This window comes from Fukomys damarensis, unplaced genomic scaffold (assembly GCF_012274545.1).
Source record: "Fukomys damarensis isolate Sample0158 unplaced genomic scaffold, DMR_v1.0_HiC HiC_scaffold_17, whole genome shotgun sequence".
In the NCBI taxonomy this organism is placed as follows: Eukaryota; Metazoa; Chordata; class Mammalia; order Rodentia; family Bathyergidae; genus Fukomys; species Fukomys damarensis.
This window is the reverse complement of record NW_022900929.1, coordinates 45,841,067-45,860,416: the sequence shown is the minus strand read 5'-3', so window position 1 is coordinate 45,860,416 and position 19,350 is coordinate 45,841,067. Positions and strand designations below refer to the sequence as shown.

The 19,350-nt window shown below is 40.5% G+C and overlaps 1 long non-coding RNA gene and 3 gene segments (V, D, J or C); 1 reads left to right on the top strand and 3 right to left on the bottom strand.

The window, feature by feature from the left end:
* Positions 1-4,518: 4,518 nt before the first annotated feature.
* Positions 4,519-5,576, bottom strand: LOC104871739. The segment is given in 2 exon segments: positions 4,519-5,315; positions 5,495-5,576. Coding segments are annotated over 2 exon segments (543 nt in total).
* A 4,619-nt stretch (positions 5,577-10,195) lies between these two features.
* Positions 10,196-10,543, bottom strand: LOC117286571. The segment is given in 1 exon segment: positions 10,196-10,543. A coding segment is annotated over 1 exon segment (348 nt).
* Positions 10,544-13,656: 3,113 nt separating this feature from the next.
* Positions 13,657-14,230, bottom strand: LOC117286570. The segment is given in 2 exon segments: positions 13,657-13,979; positions 14,182-14,230. Coding segments are annotated over 2 exon segments (372 nt in total).
* A 3,343-nt stretch (positions 14,231-17,573) lies between these two features.
* Positions 17,574-19,350, top strand: part of LOC104871736 — a 3,589-nt gene continuing 1,812 nt past the window's right edge. Inside the window, exon 1 of the long non-coding RNA XR_782957.1 lies at positions 17,574-17,651. This is a non-coding gene — a long non-coding RNA (uncharacterized LOC104871736). The remainder of the gene's footprint in view (positions 17,652-19,350) is intronic.

The following is a 19,350-nucleotide window of genomic DNA, read 5'->3' as shown; positions in this document are numbered from 1 at the left end:
AAAAAAAAAAAAAAAAAAAAAATGTGTCATGTTGGGCTTCATGTCTCAGCAGTGAGAAAGCTGATTAATATAATGACCTCTGGGAGACTGTAATATCGATTATGCCCAAAGCAGGCTGTGAAGTGCAAACCCCACAATCGGCTTGCTTATAGAAGTGAGTCTGGCAGAAGCCTCCATGCCGGGGTCAGAGTAACTCACACCCAAATTCCATCCCCACAACTAAAATCTTACTAGAAGAGCAATGTTCTAATTACAACCATATATTCTGTCTATTTTGTTCCTAATTCAAGAATGCTTTTGGTCTTGTCCTTTAAGAGCCTTTACAATCATTTCCATTAAAAAACCACGTGTCATTCTCCTCTTGCAGGTAGCTCACCTTCACCTCAATTGATTACCAATAAAAATTGGTGCCTTGAACTGGCCAGTGCCTTTGTTAGTTGCATCGGCATTGGTCATCCTGGCTCCCCGCTTTCTCTCTTAGTTCTTTTAGTTTTGTTTTCATTTTTTCCTCAGGCCTGTGTCATATACTGGGCTGGAAACTAAAACCTAACTACAGGGTCTCCAATGACATTTTTCTGCCTGTTGCCAGCTTAGTATTTTGTTTCTTTTTGTGGTGTTTTTCTTTAAATAGATACCAGAATATGGACTTTTTCTTCTATGCTAGGAATATATCTGCTGAAACTATAGTGGTGGACTAATGGAACTCTTCATTCAACATTATGGCAGACTAAGGAGCTTCTCTTACAAAAAAAATCTAGTGTGTAAGTGAGTGGAGTTGCTAGCTTCCAACTAAGATATTTACTTTAACTGGAGCATATTAGAAAAAATAGCTGCCAACTATAATTATGGCATAGAAACAAGAGCTACAGAGCTGGAGATTTAGCTCAGTGGTTCTACTGCCTGCCTCAAAAGCACAAGGACCCAAGTTCTATACCCGGTATGAAAATTAAAAAAAAAAAAGAAAAAGAAACAAGAACTACAATAGTTATGTCATTTATTTTTCATTTTGATATGAACATCACGTGGTAGCAAAAACTGCCAATGAGAGCTGTTCTTATGTCTCCTTTAATCTCAGAACTTGTGGTACAGGATACCAATGAGGATGTGACGGACAAGAGGCTTTGTAGCCTCTTTGGGTGAGAGTGTTAGTATGATTTTGGTTGAGGGAACAATGGCTGCATCACATTAGCAGGAAGAATGAGCTCAGTCTTGTTTTGCTTTGAACGCTATGTGTTGTCACAGGTGCATATGGATGTCAGGTTGACGTGATGGATTTGAAGTGACTCAACTTGACTATCTGGAAATATACTTCTCAGAATATGCTGTATTGTATGGGGTCAGGATTGGTTGTCAGAGAAACTGTGTGAGATTTGCCAGGTGGCTGTAATGGAAATCGTATTTACTCTGAAGGTTCAAAGTTCCAGGCACGGGGGCAGCTCACTTATGTTGCTGCTGATAGGCCAACTCAACCTTTTTAAAATTCTTTTCTCAATGTGGAGGAACAAACCCAGGTCCTTGTGCATGACGCTAAGCGAGCTCTCTACTGTGCAGCTACTTGCTTGGCCTGCCAGATCCTCAGACTGTTGGTTCACAGCTCCTTCATGCCCCACCACGTTTCTTTCAGTTTCTCTTTGTCCTGGGCCAAGTTCATGTGTAGCACAATGGCAGGCAGCTCTGCTTCTCCTACAGGTCATCCCCCAAAGAAAGCTGAAGGGACAGACCAATTTCAGTTTGTCCCTTTAGGTTCCAGTTATCCTCATGAGTCCCACTAAGTCCTTGTGATTAACAAATTCTCAAAGGGCTTGTCCTGATCCCCCATCTCTCCCAAAGTTGAGTCGAGCTGCATTTCACCCAGTCAACTCAGGCTTAATACCAAATGGAAAGATACTGGCTTTGCAGAGACCCCTCATTCAGCATCAGCATTTGCATGAGGTCTGATCCTTATTATTTCTTAGTCTAAATAACTTTTGGTTTTCTCTGATTCTAACTGACCCAAAACCTAAGAGAATGCCCAAGGAAATGAGGCTCATCATGATTCTTGATACCTGGACACAAGTTTGTGCTGTGAGCATCTTTAATTTTCAACAATTTTAAACACGTTCTATATAATCTATTTTAAGGTAAAAATTGAAGACTGAGAATGTATTAGAAAAATGTTGCTCCTGGTAACTTTTTCCAGATGAGATAGAAGGACATTTTATTTTGAGTTAATTGTTCTAATATTAATCACAGCTGCTTCCCTTTTGTCTGGGACCTGCTAATGTGCTTCTCAGCAGGACCTCTGCAGCAGGATGCTATTTCCTGTGGAACTCCTGGGTTTTTGTCCATCTTTCACTATTACCACAAGCACTTGGAGGTACCCAGAGAGCATAGAAATCCTGTGCTGGCCTTACCAGGAGAAAACAGGGCCTCTGAAATGTGAAGTAGGCATCACACATGACCCAGGGTACCTTTATAGGTAGACAGTGGCTCTCAGACTACATGATCTCCTTCCCCTATATCCCAGTCAGATCAGTGGGATTTGAAGAGAACATGAAGAGAACAGTGGACATTGAAGAGAACATGCCTTTACATAGACTCTAACTTAAATAGTGGTTCTCTTCCTTTGTCAATACTTGATAGTGTCATGTTTTGCCAACATAATGGGTGTTCTGTGGAAGCTTATTGTGGTATTTATTTGCAATTCCCTTATAACTATTATATAGCATATGTTCAAACAGTTTTTCCACACAGGGTAGAATAGTAAATGTCTTTAGCTTTCAGTATCATTCATACTCTTTTCAACTCCTAAGCCCTGACACTGCAACATGAAAGAAGCCATTACTAGACAAATGACATTGGTTTGCTTTCATTGAACTTCAAAAAAACTTAAAAATAAGTGAATGGCTGGATTTCTCTCATAGGTTATATTTTGTTAGTATATTTTCTTTTATGAAGTGTATGAACAAATATTTTGTTCATTTTAAAATTTATTGTCATTTATTGAGTTGTAAGATCTCTTTACATTTTATATACAAAAATACTTTTAAAATTGTATGTATTTCAAATAGTTTCTCTTAATTACTGCTCACTGTTTTGTTTTCTTAAAATGTCTAAGGCCTCTGCTGAAAAAAGTTAAAAGAGATGGTGACAAAAGTTCCTAAAAGCTTAATTATCAGAAAGATAGTTCATGCTGATGAATTAGAAGATATACTAGCTTTAATTTTCCCAAATTCCTTTATAAATTAAAGATCAATCAAAATTCTGTTTTGTATAAATTAATGAACTGAGTCTATAATTTTTATCGAAATGCAAATATATTTAGTAACCCAAACAAACAGTATTAGATAATTCATCCGACCAAGGGTTATTATAAAGAACAGTAACACAATGAATCTGGTATTGGTAAAAATAAGACATGTAGTTCAGAAAGATATTGTAGCAAATTAAAAAGAAGGAGTTATAAAAATAAGTTCACATATACACGTTCAATTAAATTTCAAAATGGTACAAGGCATAGTCAATGAGAAAAGTGTTCTCAGGAAATGGTGACAATGGTGTAGATCTATCCACTGACAATGCCTCTCCATTACTCTTAGCATCCCTTACATTATCCTGAGTGATAAGAAAGTGAGACTTTGAGAAAACTGATTTTTTATTTTGCATAGCCAAAATTTATTACAAACTTGTCCCATTTAAAAATAACCCTGCTTTCTTAATAGAAATTAGAATTTATGAAGTTAAGGAATACAAAACTTAATCTTTTTTGACATTATGAGTCCTGTGTTGTGTTAGCCTGTTTTCTCTCACTATAACAAAATACCTGTGACAATAAATTTAAGTTTAGTTTTCCTCATAGTTCTGTAGATTTTGGTCCATGGCAGACCAACCTCATTGCTCTGCCTGTTATGAGGCTGTACACCATGAGGGGTGTGAAGGACAGAGGAAGCTGCTCACTTCATGGCATCCAGGAAGTAAAGAGAAGAACCTAGGGTCACACCATCCCTCTCAAGGTTATATCCCCTGTGAACCAAGTTCTCCCACGAGGCCCTGTTTTCCCATTGTGCTAAGCTGGAGACTAAGCCTTTGACATATGATTATTTCAAGAACATTCCAGATGCAATTTATAGCAGATATAAATAAATTAAATGGGTAGAAAAAGTTATATCATGTTAACAATAGCACAGTGGAATTTTTTACTATCACTGGACAAAACATACATACTTTGAGACAAAAAAGTAACTAGATATAAATGGGGACTATTTATAATAATACAAAAGAGCCAATCAATTAGGAAAACACAACGGTTATATATTCACCTAACAACAGTGCCCAAAATACATCAGCAAAACCTGAGATTTCAGCATTTCAGTGTCAGTAATAGGAAAACTGCACAGAATAACTGTAAGGAAACAGAAGACTTGAGCGATACTGTAAGGCAAGTCGACCTTGTAGTCTCCTCCAGCATCCAGGGGCTGCTCTATGGAGCACATCAGGTCCGAGCCCACACAGCAAGCTGCAAGACTGTGAATGCGTCTTAGCTGGATGGAACATACCCTTTAACATTTCCCACCACATCTCTTCATCATCTATGAGCATCCAGTGCGCTTTTCCTTTTCTCTGTTGCCCTGGATGGATAAGCTGCAAATACTTTGCCCTTCCACACAGGGACATGTGCCGTGGGGATGCAGACCCAAATGTGCTTGAGACACCCAGCTAATCTGCATCACTGCCAGTAACTACTTTATCCAAATGGCATGTTTTTTAAAAATTATTATTAGTTTTGATTTTTACTTTTTTGGAAAGCCTGCACAGTGTAGTCTGATTCAGCCCTCTTGTCAGAAACTACCCTTCTAAATTAGATTTCTGCAATGTGGGATTTATAATTTGAGAAGGGAAGATAAAACCCATAGTCTCTAACCTATAGGGCCCAAAAGTATGTGCGCTTGAAGCTTTATCCACGTAGGTTAGAAATGCTACAGCTGTGCTTGTGGCTGGCACGGGGCTAGTCCAGCTGAGGGTTTGTGTAGCAGCTGCAGGTGCCTGGGGAGCACTGTGGGCCATGGCACAGAAATAAGTGGCTGAGTCTGTGGGCTGCGAAGAGGAGATGTGCAATGAGCTGTGGCGTTCCTTAGGGACTGTCGTGGCCTCTAATCTTCCATTCTGCTTTGTCCCTGAAGGAATGTAGAACAGGTTGACGAGGCGTCTCCCGGGATCTTGGCGAAACCACTGAATGTTTTGCGCAGTGGAAGAAAAATTGCACCACAACGTGGAACTGGCTCCCTCCTGGAGGATGAGGGCTGGAGGACTCTGCTCCACCTGCACCCCTGTCACACCTGAGTAGGAATGGAGAAACAGTCACAGGTGATGTCACTACTGCACCTACACATCCCTGAAAATGCCCCCATAGATCATGAGAGGGAAGAAAGTTTGCAAGATTTGTGAGCTCCTTTCCCCCTCCTCTTTTGAAGCAAAATACTTTCAGTTTTCTCAAATTTGGGACAGTCCAACTTACAGCAAACCTGAGTGCACAAAAGCCAGAGCAGAGATCCCAAGAGCCTCTTCATGATGCTTTGCCTGATTGTGACAGGTAGATGTATTTCACCTCTGGAGGGTAGGGTCAGGACTACTTTCTAGAACTGCTTTTGTCCTGCAGCCAATCAGCTCCACTGAGGACCCTGCCACACCCAGACTGAGTGTTCCACAGCCTCTGTGCAAGAAGCCCCTCCCCCACCAAGACCTGCTGAGAATCTGGGTCGAGCCTGGTGGGGAGAGAAGAGAGAAAGTTTATTCCTGGATTAGCAGAGAAACATCTTCTGGCAATCCTTGGAATTGTGAGGAGGAAGGGGAAAGGCTTCTCCAAAGAGAAATATCTCAACTGTACTAATCAAAGTCTAGGGGAGCATCAGAAAAGAATATCCTCATATTTAAACCCAGAAAACTGTTGTGTGTATGTGTGCATGTTTAGTTTTAGTTTTTATTAGTACATATTTGCATTATATAATGATAACATTATTTGTGGGGAGTTGACACATATACCAAACACATAATTTAATTCCTTTTTTTTTTAGACTGCAAACACAAAAGCAAGCAAACAAACAACAACAACAAAAACGTGAAATAGTCTCATCAAATGAGGTAAAGTCATCCTTTCCAGGAAAGCAGAAGGCGGACCAGTGCAGGTTATCCTCGAGCCACATAAATTCCTTTTAAATCCCTTTTCCCTTCCCCTTTCTTTTCTCTCCCTCCAACCTGTGCAACTGTGAAGACAGCTGTATTTTACATCAATGAAAGTTTCAAATTTCTCTTCTAAGATTAACCACACAGGACTTGCTAATTCTGTTTTCTTTCAAAATGATAGTAGGACTTAACCACAAGGCAGAATTGAAGTAGTCAAGTACTGGGACATACGCTGGGTATATAATAGTGCCTAAGAAATTTAATCAAAAAATTTTGGTTATTATTATTCCATAATATATTTCACATTTTTGGTATGAGTTAAGAGCCATAGATAGTAAAATAATAAAGTGTTCTTGTTCTTGTTGTTGTTTGGTCTGAGTTTCTCCAGATAGGAGGCTATTATGGTTAATTTTATGTGTTAGGTTGACTAGGCTAAGAGATACCCTGAGAGCTGGTAAACCATTACTTCCGGCTCTCTGTGAGGGCCCTTCTGGAAGGAATGAGCATATGAATCCATAAGCTGAGTAGAGAAGACCCGCCTTTCCCAATATGGGTGAGCCTCATACAATCCATGGGGGACCTGAATAGAACTGAAGTTAGAGCAAGGCTGGTTCCACTCTCCCTAGTTGAGCTGGAACATCTATCTCCCATTGCCCTTAGACATTTCACTCATGGTTCTTGGGTCTTGGGACAACACCTACCTAACCAATTTTCTTGGGTTACCAGTTGCAGACAGAAAACTGTGTGACTTCTCAACCTCCAAAAATTATATGCACTAATCCACTGTTCCACCCACCTCCTTTTATATCTGAGAATACTGGGTAACTGATGTTTCACGAATGTACTGGAAAGATGTAAGAGCAATGTCTGCCTCTGATGTGAGAAAGAGCCCACTGTGTAAAGGACAACTCAACTCTGGCTTGGTGAGTGAATGTGTTTATTAAGGCTTACAGAACAATGGAGATTTACAGGCTGCAGCACCAGCAATGATGCCAAACACCTTGTGCTAGGCTACTAGTTTTATAGGGCACAATTTAAAACAGAAAAGCAAGATCAAAAGTAAGAAGGACCCTTGGGAAATTGTGTACTCTGTTCACAGCCATTCTAATAAAGAAACGTTGACAGTTTCAGCAAGCTCTATTTATCCTTGATGGTGGATGACCTTGTGCTATGTTGTGACACTGAGCCTCAGCACCTGGCATAGGCTTGCTGCAAGATGGAGTCATTTTGGCTAGGATTTGGAGTACAACTCACAGCATTAGGATATTTTTATTAAACAAGATTTTTAGAAAGGAAACAGCTGTCTCATTTATGTTACAATATTTTCAGAGGTACCAAGCAGTCTGTCTATGGAATTTATTAAAGTGTTTTGATTAGGGATGTTTTGATTATGGATGTTTTGATTATAGATTATAGTGTTATAATTACTTATTTCTTGTTTATTGTTAAATTTAATTTAACAATTTCTTATAATTTAAAGTATACACCTACCAATATATCCCACATGTACCTATGAGAATATATAAGTAGATATACTTTTATACATTCTAATATGCTCTAATGTATTCCAACATATATTATTCTATAATATAATAGGATATATGCATATAGTGTATATATAATGTATATAATATATGTGCATACATACTAGAAAACATCAGGCTCATAACATTGAAAAAATCTGTTTTCTGTGATTGCTAGAGAGGAATAGGGAAAAGCTGCTGCCAGAAGCAATTAATAGTATTAAGACATACTCATCTAGACACACATCCCTTGGAAATGCACCTTATCAGCCATGGAAGTGTGCAAAGTAGATGCAGGGTGGACAAGGCCTATGCAATTCCGCAGCATTTGAGATCTTGTATCACAGTAGAGAACATGCCAGGGCCATGTGGGTGAGGAAAGTAAGAGTCGGGATCACAGCACAAAGAGAGACAAAATCCAATTAAAAATTCTATAAGACAGAAGTAGCTGAGGACAAGGACGCAAAGAGAATAATGAGAGACCCATAGGTGAACAGGAACAAGAACAAGAAGTCGCTCTCACCTGCACCATTCAGGGTGCAGATAAGAAAGAAAAGGCATTGCCCAGCCAGGAAAATGAAGAGAATTCAAAGAAAGTCATATTGAAAGGGGTGAGTGGGGTCAGGGAACCAGCGAAGGATGCTGAAGCACTCAGCAATGCCTACTGAGAGTGGAGAATCATGAAGACCCTCAATCCGAAGGGGGAAAGGGTAAAGACAGACTCATGAGAAGCTGGCGCTGTAGAAGAGAGATTTCTCATGGGATGCAGTCAGTGTCAGAACCGTTTCTTTTCAGCAGGTGAGGAGTAAAGAAAGATTCAACCACTCTCTTTTCCACCCAAAGATCTATACAAAAGCTAAATCAAGCAAAATGCCAACAAGCAGATGAAGCTGGGTAATTCAGATCACAGGGTGTTAATTACTGTGGACTACTACTACACTTCCAAGAGGAAGGAGACGTGGATTTGGGTAAGAAAAAAAAAAAACAGCAAAGGGGGGAAAATCCTGTTATCTTTCCTTGCATTTTAATTAAATCCTCAGCCCACAGAGCAACTACATTTATAAAAACCTATGATACAGTGGTGTGAAAACTATAATAGTACATAAGATCCTAATGAGATAATTGACCATGTGAAATAGGAAGAAAAGGGCTAAAGGTGGAGGGAAAGTGGGAAGAGTAGGGGAAAGGTAATAAGGGAAATGAAAAAATATGAGAAAAAGAAAAAAATGTAAATAAAGTGTTTATAAATGGGGAGGGGAGGAGGGGATGAAGGGAGGGCAGGGACAAAGGGAAAAAATGAGAACCAAGACCTGTCAAGTAAAGGAATAAGAACCCAGTAGTGAATGTAACTGTACTATGTACCTAAAATGTACCAATAAACTCAATTAAAAATAAATAAAATGAAAACTGATGATAAAATTCAAAGAAAAATCTCCATTGTTTCATATTAGAACTTGGGATTTATTCTGTGGTCTACAGTTTGACCAGTGTTCAAGTGAGACATTTGATTGTCTATGTGCTGCTACAGGTTAATTTTGGAGTTTAGAGACACAGGATTAGATTTTTCCATTTTTCTCCCTTGCCAGTAAATGGCAGACAAAAATGGGTCTTCCTTGTGAGAGGCATCTATGGTCTTTTTATTCAGATCTTTCTTGTTTTACAGAGAAATATCTAAGACTATTGGGTATTTGAGTTTAAACTAACATTTTATTAAGATAATTGAGATGGCCAGAGTCCCTGGTCTTCTTTCTCCTATTTCAAATGAATTCTCAAAAAAACCTCAAGCTGAACCCCAGGTGGTTGTCATTTAAGTCAGGATGATAGCAGAGGACCCTGGGCATAAAGAAGGACTCAGTAACACAGCTTTTCCCAACTGCTCTGACTCTCACCACCTGTGTAGTGAGAGCCCCAGAGAGAGCTGTCCTTCAGTGTCTCAGACTGAGGATCCTCCTACAGCTGTTTCCCGAGCAGTTTCAAGAAGTGAAAGGTTGGTGGGGAGTTGGCTTGAACATTCTCCAGCAGAGCCTAAGGAGAGGCAGAGTCTAACTTTGTTGTAGAGGCTGAAGCAGGATAATTAAGACAGACTCTGTGTCTCTTTCATGGCTCATAAATGTTTGCATGAAGAACACACAATCCCTGGAGATTTCAAATCACAAAACACCATAGGTCATCTTGGTAGAAAATAACCCTATGTATGCCATGGTTTTCCTGGAAACATTTGCTGTGAGAGATTTTCAAGTCTGAAGGAGAGAGAAGCCTTCCTAGCTAAACACTAAAACTTCTGGTGATCAAAACCTGAGATCTGTTTAATGCATCCTCCACCCCATTTTACTCCAGAGTAACTTGGGACCTCCAAGTTTTCTAGAAACTCGGCCTGAGAATGGCTTATGCTGTTGGGGAAACTGATTGAATATTGCCTAGGTAGAGAAGGAAACAACCTTCCCCTTCCAGGGCTGCTCTGCTCAGCCTCCTGCACCCTCTGGATTTATGTTAGGCTCCCCCTACAGCTCCCCTCACTGTGTCCCCAGGGCACAATAGTACAGGGCAGAATCCGCCAGCTGAAGTGAGGGTTTCTGCAGGTGGAAGGAGCTGGGGCTCTTGACAAGCGTGGCCTCAAACCCTTGATTCTCTGCCCGCTGGTTTTCTGTTGCACTCTTCAGGAGGAGCCGAGGGCCTCTGTCAACATACTGGACATACCAGAAAAGGACAGGACCTGGATAAATCGTCTGGTAAGTGCAGTTCAGTATCAGAGGGTCTCCCTCGGTGAGAGTAACACGGCCTTCCATTTGGGTCACTGAGTCTTCTCTTTGGGTCACTGAGTCTTCTGTTTGGGTCACCGAGAAGAACAAGAACAGCAACATATTTGTTTATGTTTGGAAGAAGGACAAAGATTATCACAATTGTAAGAAAATTAATTAATGTTAATGATCAAATATTACTTACCGAACATCAGGAGAATCAGAAATACTGAGCAGGTGACAGGAGACATGTTGGTAAAGGGAAATGGTCCTCATTCCTTGCATTACACAAAATCTTAAAGGGCTCAACTCTACCGGGATCTTCTAGAAACATCTTAGTCAGAGGCAAGAGCCCCTGTGGTAGGCTGACTTGTGATTACAAAGATAAGGCTGTAGAATCACCCGCCAACTGCAAATGTGAGCCATGTATGAGAAAGCAGCGCCCACTGGTGGGTTTTTTAAATATTTCACCGAGCCTTGTCACCCTCAGTATCAGTCATGCTAATTCACAAAAAATATTTCCTAAAATCTGCACTTAACACAGAGAGCACTGAACTCTATGCATACTTTTCTTATACATACAGTCCTATGGGAACATTTGTGTATAAGGCAGGCATGATGTTTTCTGGTGTAATACTTTGCCATCTAATAGAACAAGTTGCATGTTCAAGTCTTCTACCCACAAAGGTGCCTTTTCCATTTTACCTAAATGCTTGTGCATTGCAGTTGTAACATGTCCAGTTTGAGTTAGGGCTGTAAAACTAGCCCTAAACTGACTACAAAAAAAAAGGCTAAGGACTGAGAAATGAGTAGTTGTCACTATGGATATACTGAATAAAGGACTGATTCAAGATTTCATCACAGTGCTCAAGATGTCATGGAATGTGAATCTTATGAATTCTCCATTTCTGGAATTTTTCATTTAATGTTTTCAGATGACAGTTTACAGCATGTAAAAGATACTATAGAGAGAAAAATGTTTCATAAGAGAGACTATTGTAAAATAGCTTGAGAAGGTAGATAAACAGAATCAAATAGTACTCAATGAAGAAAGCACTAAACATCTGTTCTATAGATTCACAACTATAATTTGGATAATATTTAATAATTACATACAGCATTTTCTCCATGCAGAGATCTCTAAATTCCCAAATACTCCCTGGCACAACTTTTCTGTGGAATAGTATGAGACGTTTTCCTTGTACCTGTCATTGAGGTTCCTGTGGGTAGAAAGGGTCCATCTGCATAGAAAGTTCTCTCCTCTCCTCCAGTCCACAACCTGAGTTATCCCTCTTTGCTCACTCATCCCAGTCATTTCACTTCATAGAGGAAACTTTATCCAAGGCAGAGCTTGTCCAATGAGGAAGCAAGAGAGGATTTTGAGGAAGCCCAATTTGCTTCGCAACAGCCCACGCTTGGTTACTTATTCCAGCTCATGAAACCCAACTCATTCTAGAGAGATCAAGTCCAGTCTACTTCACTATGGAAAGAGCAACCCCAGTCTTGTAGGGAACAGGGAAAGGGGATGTTACTAGAACCTCTGCAGTAAGTCCTAGTCTCCCGTGAGCCACGACAGCACAGGGAGAATTAATTCATTATTCTGGAAAGATAGGAAAAATGAGACTTTGAGGAGAAGCTGAGCTTTGGGCCTGATCAACGCTGCTCTGAGCAGCAAAGACTAATCCCCCAAGCTTACCACAACTTTATTCAGTACATCAGAAGAAAACAAATGCAACAGGTGACTCAGGGGTCAGTGGAAATCCTAGAACAATAAGGAACTATGCAGATGAAGATTTGGTTCCTCCCAGGATGTCTCCAGCTGGTGCATTCCTGCTGTGGAGTGTCACAGCATCTGGGACCCTTGAAGTTTTAGCTGTGACAGGAAGCAAAGACAGAATTATGTCTCAACACGTCTGCAGCTGGCCTGTAGACAGGAAAACTAGGCCCTAATCATAATTTTTCCCCAAAGTTATGTAGAATTGCTCCTGACACAGTCCTCTAAGGAGAATGTTAATCAAGCCCAGGCCCAGTGCTCTGAATGTCTAAAAGGCACCATCTCCCATCACTGTCACATTGAAAGCCAAGCCTCAACATGAGTTCTAGTGGGGACAAACCTATATTCACATCATAGCGGTACTCAGTTCTCTGAAGTCTTAACAGCACTTGGTGAGGGGAACGAGAATGGGATAGAGAAATTGCACACAGAGTCTCAAAGCTGAGAATGACGCCTTGATTTCAGTTTCCCACAAGGTCTTAGCACATGGGGAAATGTAGACTTATATTTTGCAAGAGTATAACACGCACACACAGTTGCCAGCGGAGTCCTCCCAAAAGAAACCTCCTGAACCCAGCCTTTACTGTCTACATTCCTGTCAGCATTATTGTTTTCTGAGAACCAACCAGAATCACCCATCAGGACTGCTTACAGCATTCCAAGTTGCTCCAGCCTGCATCTCCAACCTCCTTCATAAACCATTTCCCACTCTTAAGCCATATGGTCAGAGACAGTCACAGCAATGGCTCGGCTTCTCTGGTGCCAAATTTCTGTATTAGCTTTCCCATCCTGGGACAGTTACTGACACCCAAACCTAAATGAAGAGAAGTTTAATTTGACTTATAGTTTTAGGGACTTCAATCTATGATCAGCATGCTCCAAGGCAGAAACATAGAAGGTGTAAGGATGTCGTGGGGGAAACAGCTCAGGTCAGGGTGGCTGGGAAACTGCTCAGCTCACAGTGGAAGGAAAGCATACAAATAGTGCCAGATAGGATGGTATTACGATCCATATATAACACCCAAAGTAACACCCTTGTGACCCACCCAGACAAACCCAGAAATGTGCTTTACTAACTTTATGTGTATTTCTTAAACCAATCAAATTGATTACAATTAAGAGGAGCCATCACAATTGTACTACAGGAATAAGAAAATGGGTAGCTGTGCGCTTACATAAACCTTTTTGAAGCACAAGGTTTTTGTAACTCCAGACAACTATGATATTGTCTTACACAGGCTCTGAGGGGCAATGTACAAGCACTAAAATCACTTGACTAAAATCAGCTGAATCAAGGAATGATTTTCTGATTAAAATTATTTATCCTAAATAAATGAACTTTAACTGTTGAACTCTTGTAAAATTTATGGTTTAGAATACAGTCATGATGCTTGTGCTCCTCCCTGTCTGGGCTGAAGTCACTCCTGGGGCCCTGTCTCTTGTTGAGGTTTTTGTAGAGCTCCTACAGGCCTCTGCTCACTGTGCCCTCTCTCAGAGCACAGAAGTACACTGCTGAGTCCAGGAGCTGGGAGGCTGTGATGGTGAGCCTGATGGACCTGGCTGCCTTCTGAAAACTCAGAGAATACCGGCCCTCCGTTGCATTGTGTTCACTGTAAGAGTCCTGACGAATAAGGAAAATCATTTCCCCACTCGCTGGTTGTTTGTACCAGAATAAGGAATAAGCAGAATCACTGGTTTCATACACACAGTCCATGGTCACAGCCTCCTTCTCCAGCCCTGAAACTGCAGTTTGAGCTTGAGATACTTTCTGGGCCATGCTGGTTCCTGCAAGAAAGAGAGTCGGGATAATAAGACGATCCTTTACTTACAAGCATAGGTGGATCAAGCATGGAACAGTTTAGACCCCAGCACTCTAGTTCTATTGCCCGTTATCTCTCCCTCTGAGCAGCTTTCTCAGCCAACAGTTTGCTCTCCCTGTGAACTTCAGGGGTGGGAGAGGCTGAGCAGTGCTTGTGGACACCCTTACCAAGGCAGATGGAGGTGACGGCTGCCCCAAGCAGGCTGGCAAACAGCATAGTGGTAGCTCTTCCCGCTAATGAAATGCTCAGTTCTGTGTCAAATCCTGATCTTAATTTTGTCCTATCTTGTGCTCAAGAGACAAAAGAATGTTATTGGCCTGTGTGGAGCATCTGCCCCAACAGGAAATGCAGTTGGCAGATATGGGACAAGTTCGCCTGTGACCTGTGACACTTCCTGTGCAGAGAAGCTCGTTGTGTCTCAGTATAACTTAGTGGACTGAAAGTGGTGACTTTTAAAATGGAATCACACTCAGCTCTTTCTTCTTTGGTAGAAAAAGGAAGAATGCGAGACGTACAATTTCTTGTGAATTTTTGTAAGTACGTGGGAGAACTTCGTCATTCACCCTGTGGTTTTATATGTGCCTCCTTTTCTCCAGACAGAACCAAGCTGAAAAGTAACCACAGAGATTTGATTCTCTAACAAGAATGTAAAAGCTTTAGTCTCTGCTTTTGTTCCTGTCTTGTTAGTCATAGAATTCAGCAAAAGTTACATGAAAAATATTTTGCTAACAAATTAGTTCATATTATGTCTCCTAAGTCACAACATCTCAAAGCATGTGCCATGTCAAGTAACATCAGGAAAAAAAGAAATACATGGATGTGTTCCCACACTGTGTGTGCATGTATGCATGTGTGTAAACAAAATTAATTTGGAATATTTTATAGATAGAGGAAGTTCTATCATGACACAACACATATGTTCCTGAAAAATCCTTCTGCTCCTTCAAACCACTCACACTAATAACGGTAGAAATTGGAATAGAAAATACCTAATATGTAACAAGGACATTACTCAGAACAATATCATAATTGTTAAAAATATCACTAGTAGCCAGTAGCAATCAAGTTCCACTGGCATTTGTCCCTGGCACCACATTCAGTAAAATCCTTGTTATCTCAAGCTAACAAAACTTGTATCTCTCCCATCTAAATATATAGGTCCATGAAGATAATTCATTTATACTGATTGGAATCACAAAAAAATAATTCTTTTTCTTGATTAATAAATATTTTAAATATTAGAGCTAGGGATATTCTCACTGGTTTTTTTTTCCTATGAACTCTGATTTTAGAGCAGGTTTAAATTCACAACACAAATGAGAAGCTGATCACAAAGTAGTGATTTCCCATCTACTTCCTGCCCCCTGTGTGAATAGCTTTCCCCATTATGAACATCCTGCACCAGAAGATAAATTTGTTGTGACTGATAAAGCTGCAAGAATTCTTCGTTGTCACCCAGAGTCCAAAGTGTACATTAGGAGTTACTCGTTATACTGAGTGTTTAAGAGTTTAGACAAACGTGCAATCCATCTTTACAATCTCATACAGGGTAATTTCATTGACCTAATATTCTGTGATTAGTGGTGAAGACGAGATGGTTTTCTGAATATCCTAAAAGGGAGAAAGATATGGCATGTAAATTACATCTTGATAAGTGTTATTTTAAAATTAGTAAGGTAAAAGCATTCTTTTACATTATGTTGAACTGTCTTGATTGCTGTGTAAAAATGAAGAATTGGGGTTTCAGAATCTACCAATATAAAGACAAGCTAAGGCTACTATAGTATTTCAGTCTCAAAGACAAAGGTGACCTCTGTGAAGTCCCAGACAGATTTACCATGAAATCCACCATGCTTTTATTTTAGGGGCTCTTGCTACCCCAGGTTCAATAAAATTACATTTTGTAATTTCTTTTATACTTTTAAAGCCAGAAATCAGAGCAGCATCAGGCCCTAAAACCTGCTGGCACACCTGCCAAGCCCTGAGACATGGCAGGAGACAAAAGGACAGCAGGGAGAATTCCAGCGCTGCAGAGGGTTAGGAAAACCCTCCTGTTGTGCTGAGACCCTGATGTGTGAGCCTCCGTGCAGACATCCCTCCATTCTAGTCCTTGCTTTTCTTTGAGTGGACAAAGCTGTTACCCAGCATGATTGGCCTTGAAACTTTGCCTGCCCATCACTTGATCTTTGGATGAGCTTCTCAGAGTGGCTCAGGCTGTTTTGAAACCATATGTGCCAAAACAGGATATGTAGAAGGCTGGTTTAGTGAGTGCAGCTCAGGGTCATAGTTTCCCTGGATCCCTCTTAGAAGTAGTAAATGCTATGTTACTTTGACATTAAAAGAGGGGTAGCCTCTAGTTCTGAAGGGGTGAGGGAAAACCAAGAAATAGAGCATCTTAGTCACTTTGAATAAATATCATTCACAGAATAGCAACACGATCATTAGTCCTAGACAGGAAGCTGACAGTGCGAGTGGCTGAGATTCAGCAGACTGTTTTTTGGAGGGATACAACTAAGCCGAGAGCATTCTTCATGTAGGTGCTTGGTCTTTCTTTAAGGGGTCATGTAGCAAAATATTTTAGACTTTGAGGTTATATGATTCCTATTGCAACTACCCCACTATTCTGTTTTAGCACCAACATAGCAGTGCTAAATCCACAGGTATAGCTGTTTCTCTGTTTTTTATAAAACAAGGGACCTGCTGTTCTCCTTGACTGCTAGCCTGTAGTTTTCCTGAACTTGATACTCCCCCAGGATTTCTTCATCTACCGGCCATACATCCATGGACTGAACTGTTTGCAACTCCCTAAACCTTATTCTCTTGTTGGTTTTTACTACATTATCAGAAGTCTTTGAGGAGACTAAAATTAAGGACTATGTTAAATAAATTAATGAATGGAAAGGAGGAAAAGGAGATTTGATGATCCTTGCTGAGAATACAAAGATAATGTTCTCTGACATTAAAAAGCCGGGAGAGCAAGATTTAGGACATCACTCTAGGAAATTTTTCTCTATCCTAAGAGCAAAAGAGAATCTCTTTGACTATCACCATCAAATCTGTAATCTGACAATGTCACTCTCACTGTGGTACAGAGAACAGAGTACCAAGAATTACACTGAGGGGTGTGGACTGTACTGTGTGTGCTGGGGGACAAGGGTAGATTATTAATTAAGGTGTCATGATGAAGTAGACTGATTTCTTTGGAAGACTTTTAGGAAGCAAATTCAAAAGAATTGGAATACAGAAAATAGATGGATAGATAGGTAGATAGATAATGAACGACTGGAATCCAGATACATCATGTAATTACTAATATAGCCTGAATTGTGGGTGTGTCAGAAACCACAAGTTGGTTATTCAATACCCATTTTGTCCTATTTCTTACCAGTGAATCCCCAGTATTGCTGTGGGTAGCAACAGAAACAGATTTTTTAAGACCTACTAATTCTGATATCTCGCCTCTGTTACAGATAGGAAAAGGTGGGACATCTGGTAACACTCCCATAAATGAAATATAAGTGGAAGTTGTTGGGTGAAGTTTAAGTGGATTGACTTAGCCAGCAGAGACCTATTGTCTCTCTCCTTTCTGAGTAGAAGATGTTTGAAGTGGAAGGATCTTCAGCAACTTCTTCACAAGGTGAATGACACCTCAAGGAAGAGAAACTCTGAGCTAGAAAGACCCTCAGCTCCTCACATAATGAAGCTTCCTTCATTACCAATCTTGCTTGCTGGGTGGCACATGCTTGTAATCCCAGCACTCAGGAGGCTGAGGCAGGAGGATTGCTGTGAGTTCGAGACCAGCCTAGGCTACATGGTGAGTTCCAGGTCAGTCTCAACTACATAGTGAGACCCTGTCTCAAAAAACTAAAAAAAAAAAAATCTTGCTTGCTTTGGAGCTTCTTTATGTGAAAGAAAAATAAACCACTCCTTATCTTAAAATATTGTTTAGATTTTCCATGATATAAAGCTCAGCAATTTTCTAAATAATGAAAATGATGCTTATTAAAAATACAAATTCAGAGCACACCGAAGTAATCCTAGCACTCTGGGAGGGTTATGCAGAAGGTTTGCAAGTTTGAGCCACTGTTTCTTGGAACTGAGAGAGTTCAAGAACCATTTATGCAACTCAAAGACCCACCTGGATCTGATATTGGACAATAGGATCTTTTGACCCAGAGACAGTAGAACTGAGACTGAGGGCAGCAACTGAGGACACATACACAAGTTCTATTGGAGGAGGAGAAAGGGGGCTTAAAGAAAGTTGGGGCTTTGCCTGACAACAGGAGCAATCTATTCAGAGAGTGACCAAGATGCTGCTCACAGAACAAACAAAACAGCAGGATTTCATTGATTTCTAGGCATGGGACAAAGTCTGGTAATTTTTATTGACCAAGAGCAAAATTCCAAAATATGGTCAGTGCACCCTAGAAGCCACTGAATCTTTGGGTATCTAGCTCCATCACCTTGCATACAGCATTCCAATCTTAGCCTTGTACTTGGTGAGCCAACAGGCAATCGACTTTGCTTAGGAACCACTGTGTTATTCTTATACCTGGTGTCATTGCCTTTTGTAAGTGGCCTGGCCTTACCATGGGGCTGTAGGATTTTTAGTGTTTAAGCTTCTAAAACAGCACAAGAGTGGGGTAAAAGAAACAGATACCAGCTCCAGTGGGCAACGGGCCAAATTAATCCTGTGATGTAGCCCAGGAAATAACAATACTCAAATAATAATCAACAAGTCTCCACGTAGAGCTGAGCAGAATCTGACTTAGCAGTTAAGAAAGCAAAGAGAACAGCCATACTACAGATGTCACGTCTTTTGCTCCATTTTAGTCTCCCATCGGATGTCTGCAGGCCCAAGTGAACAGTTAGTGTTCTCAGCAAATGCAGCCTCAGGTCCATAAGAAGCAACCCAGGCAACTATTAGCATAACCTACAAGACAGAGGTGCATGTACACCGAAGTCAGAGGGAAACGTAACGTGTTACCTAGCCATGAGACTCCAAAATTAATGATCCTAAGTCGACTGAGAGCAAGTGAAGCTAGATGACTTAGTTAGATCTTTTGTGGGTAATTTTTTGTGTGTTTTATGTAATCATTCTGCTTTTATGCTTTTATCAGGCCTCACTGTGGGTCTATTAAAGCATGTTATGCTACAGGGAGAAGCCTGAGTTTATTTTGTCCCCGCCTTCTGTCCTCCTACCACTGTGCTATCGTCATGGTCCCTATGTGTCTCAGATCTTCGTTGCACTAAGGATGGGAAGAGCTTCTAATACCTAGCAGCTATTCTTCATCCTCTATAAGTGCCCAGGGATTTTTTTTTTTTTTTTTTTTTTT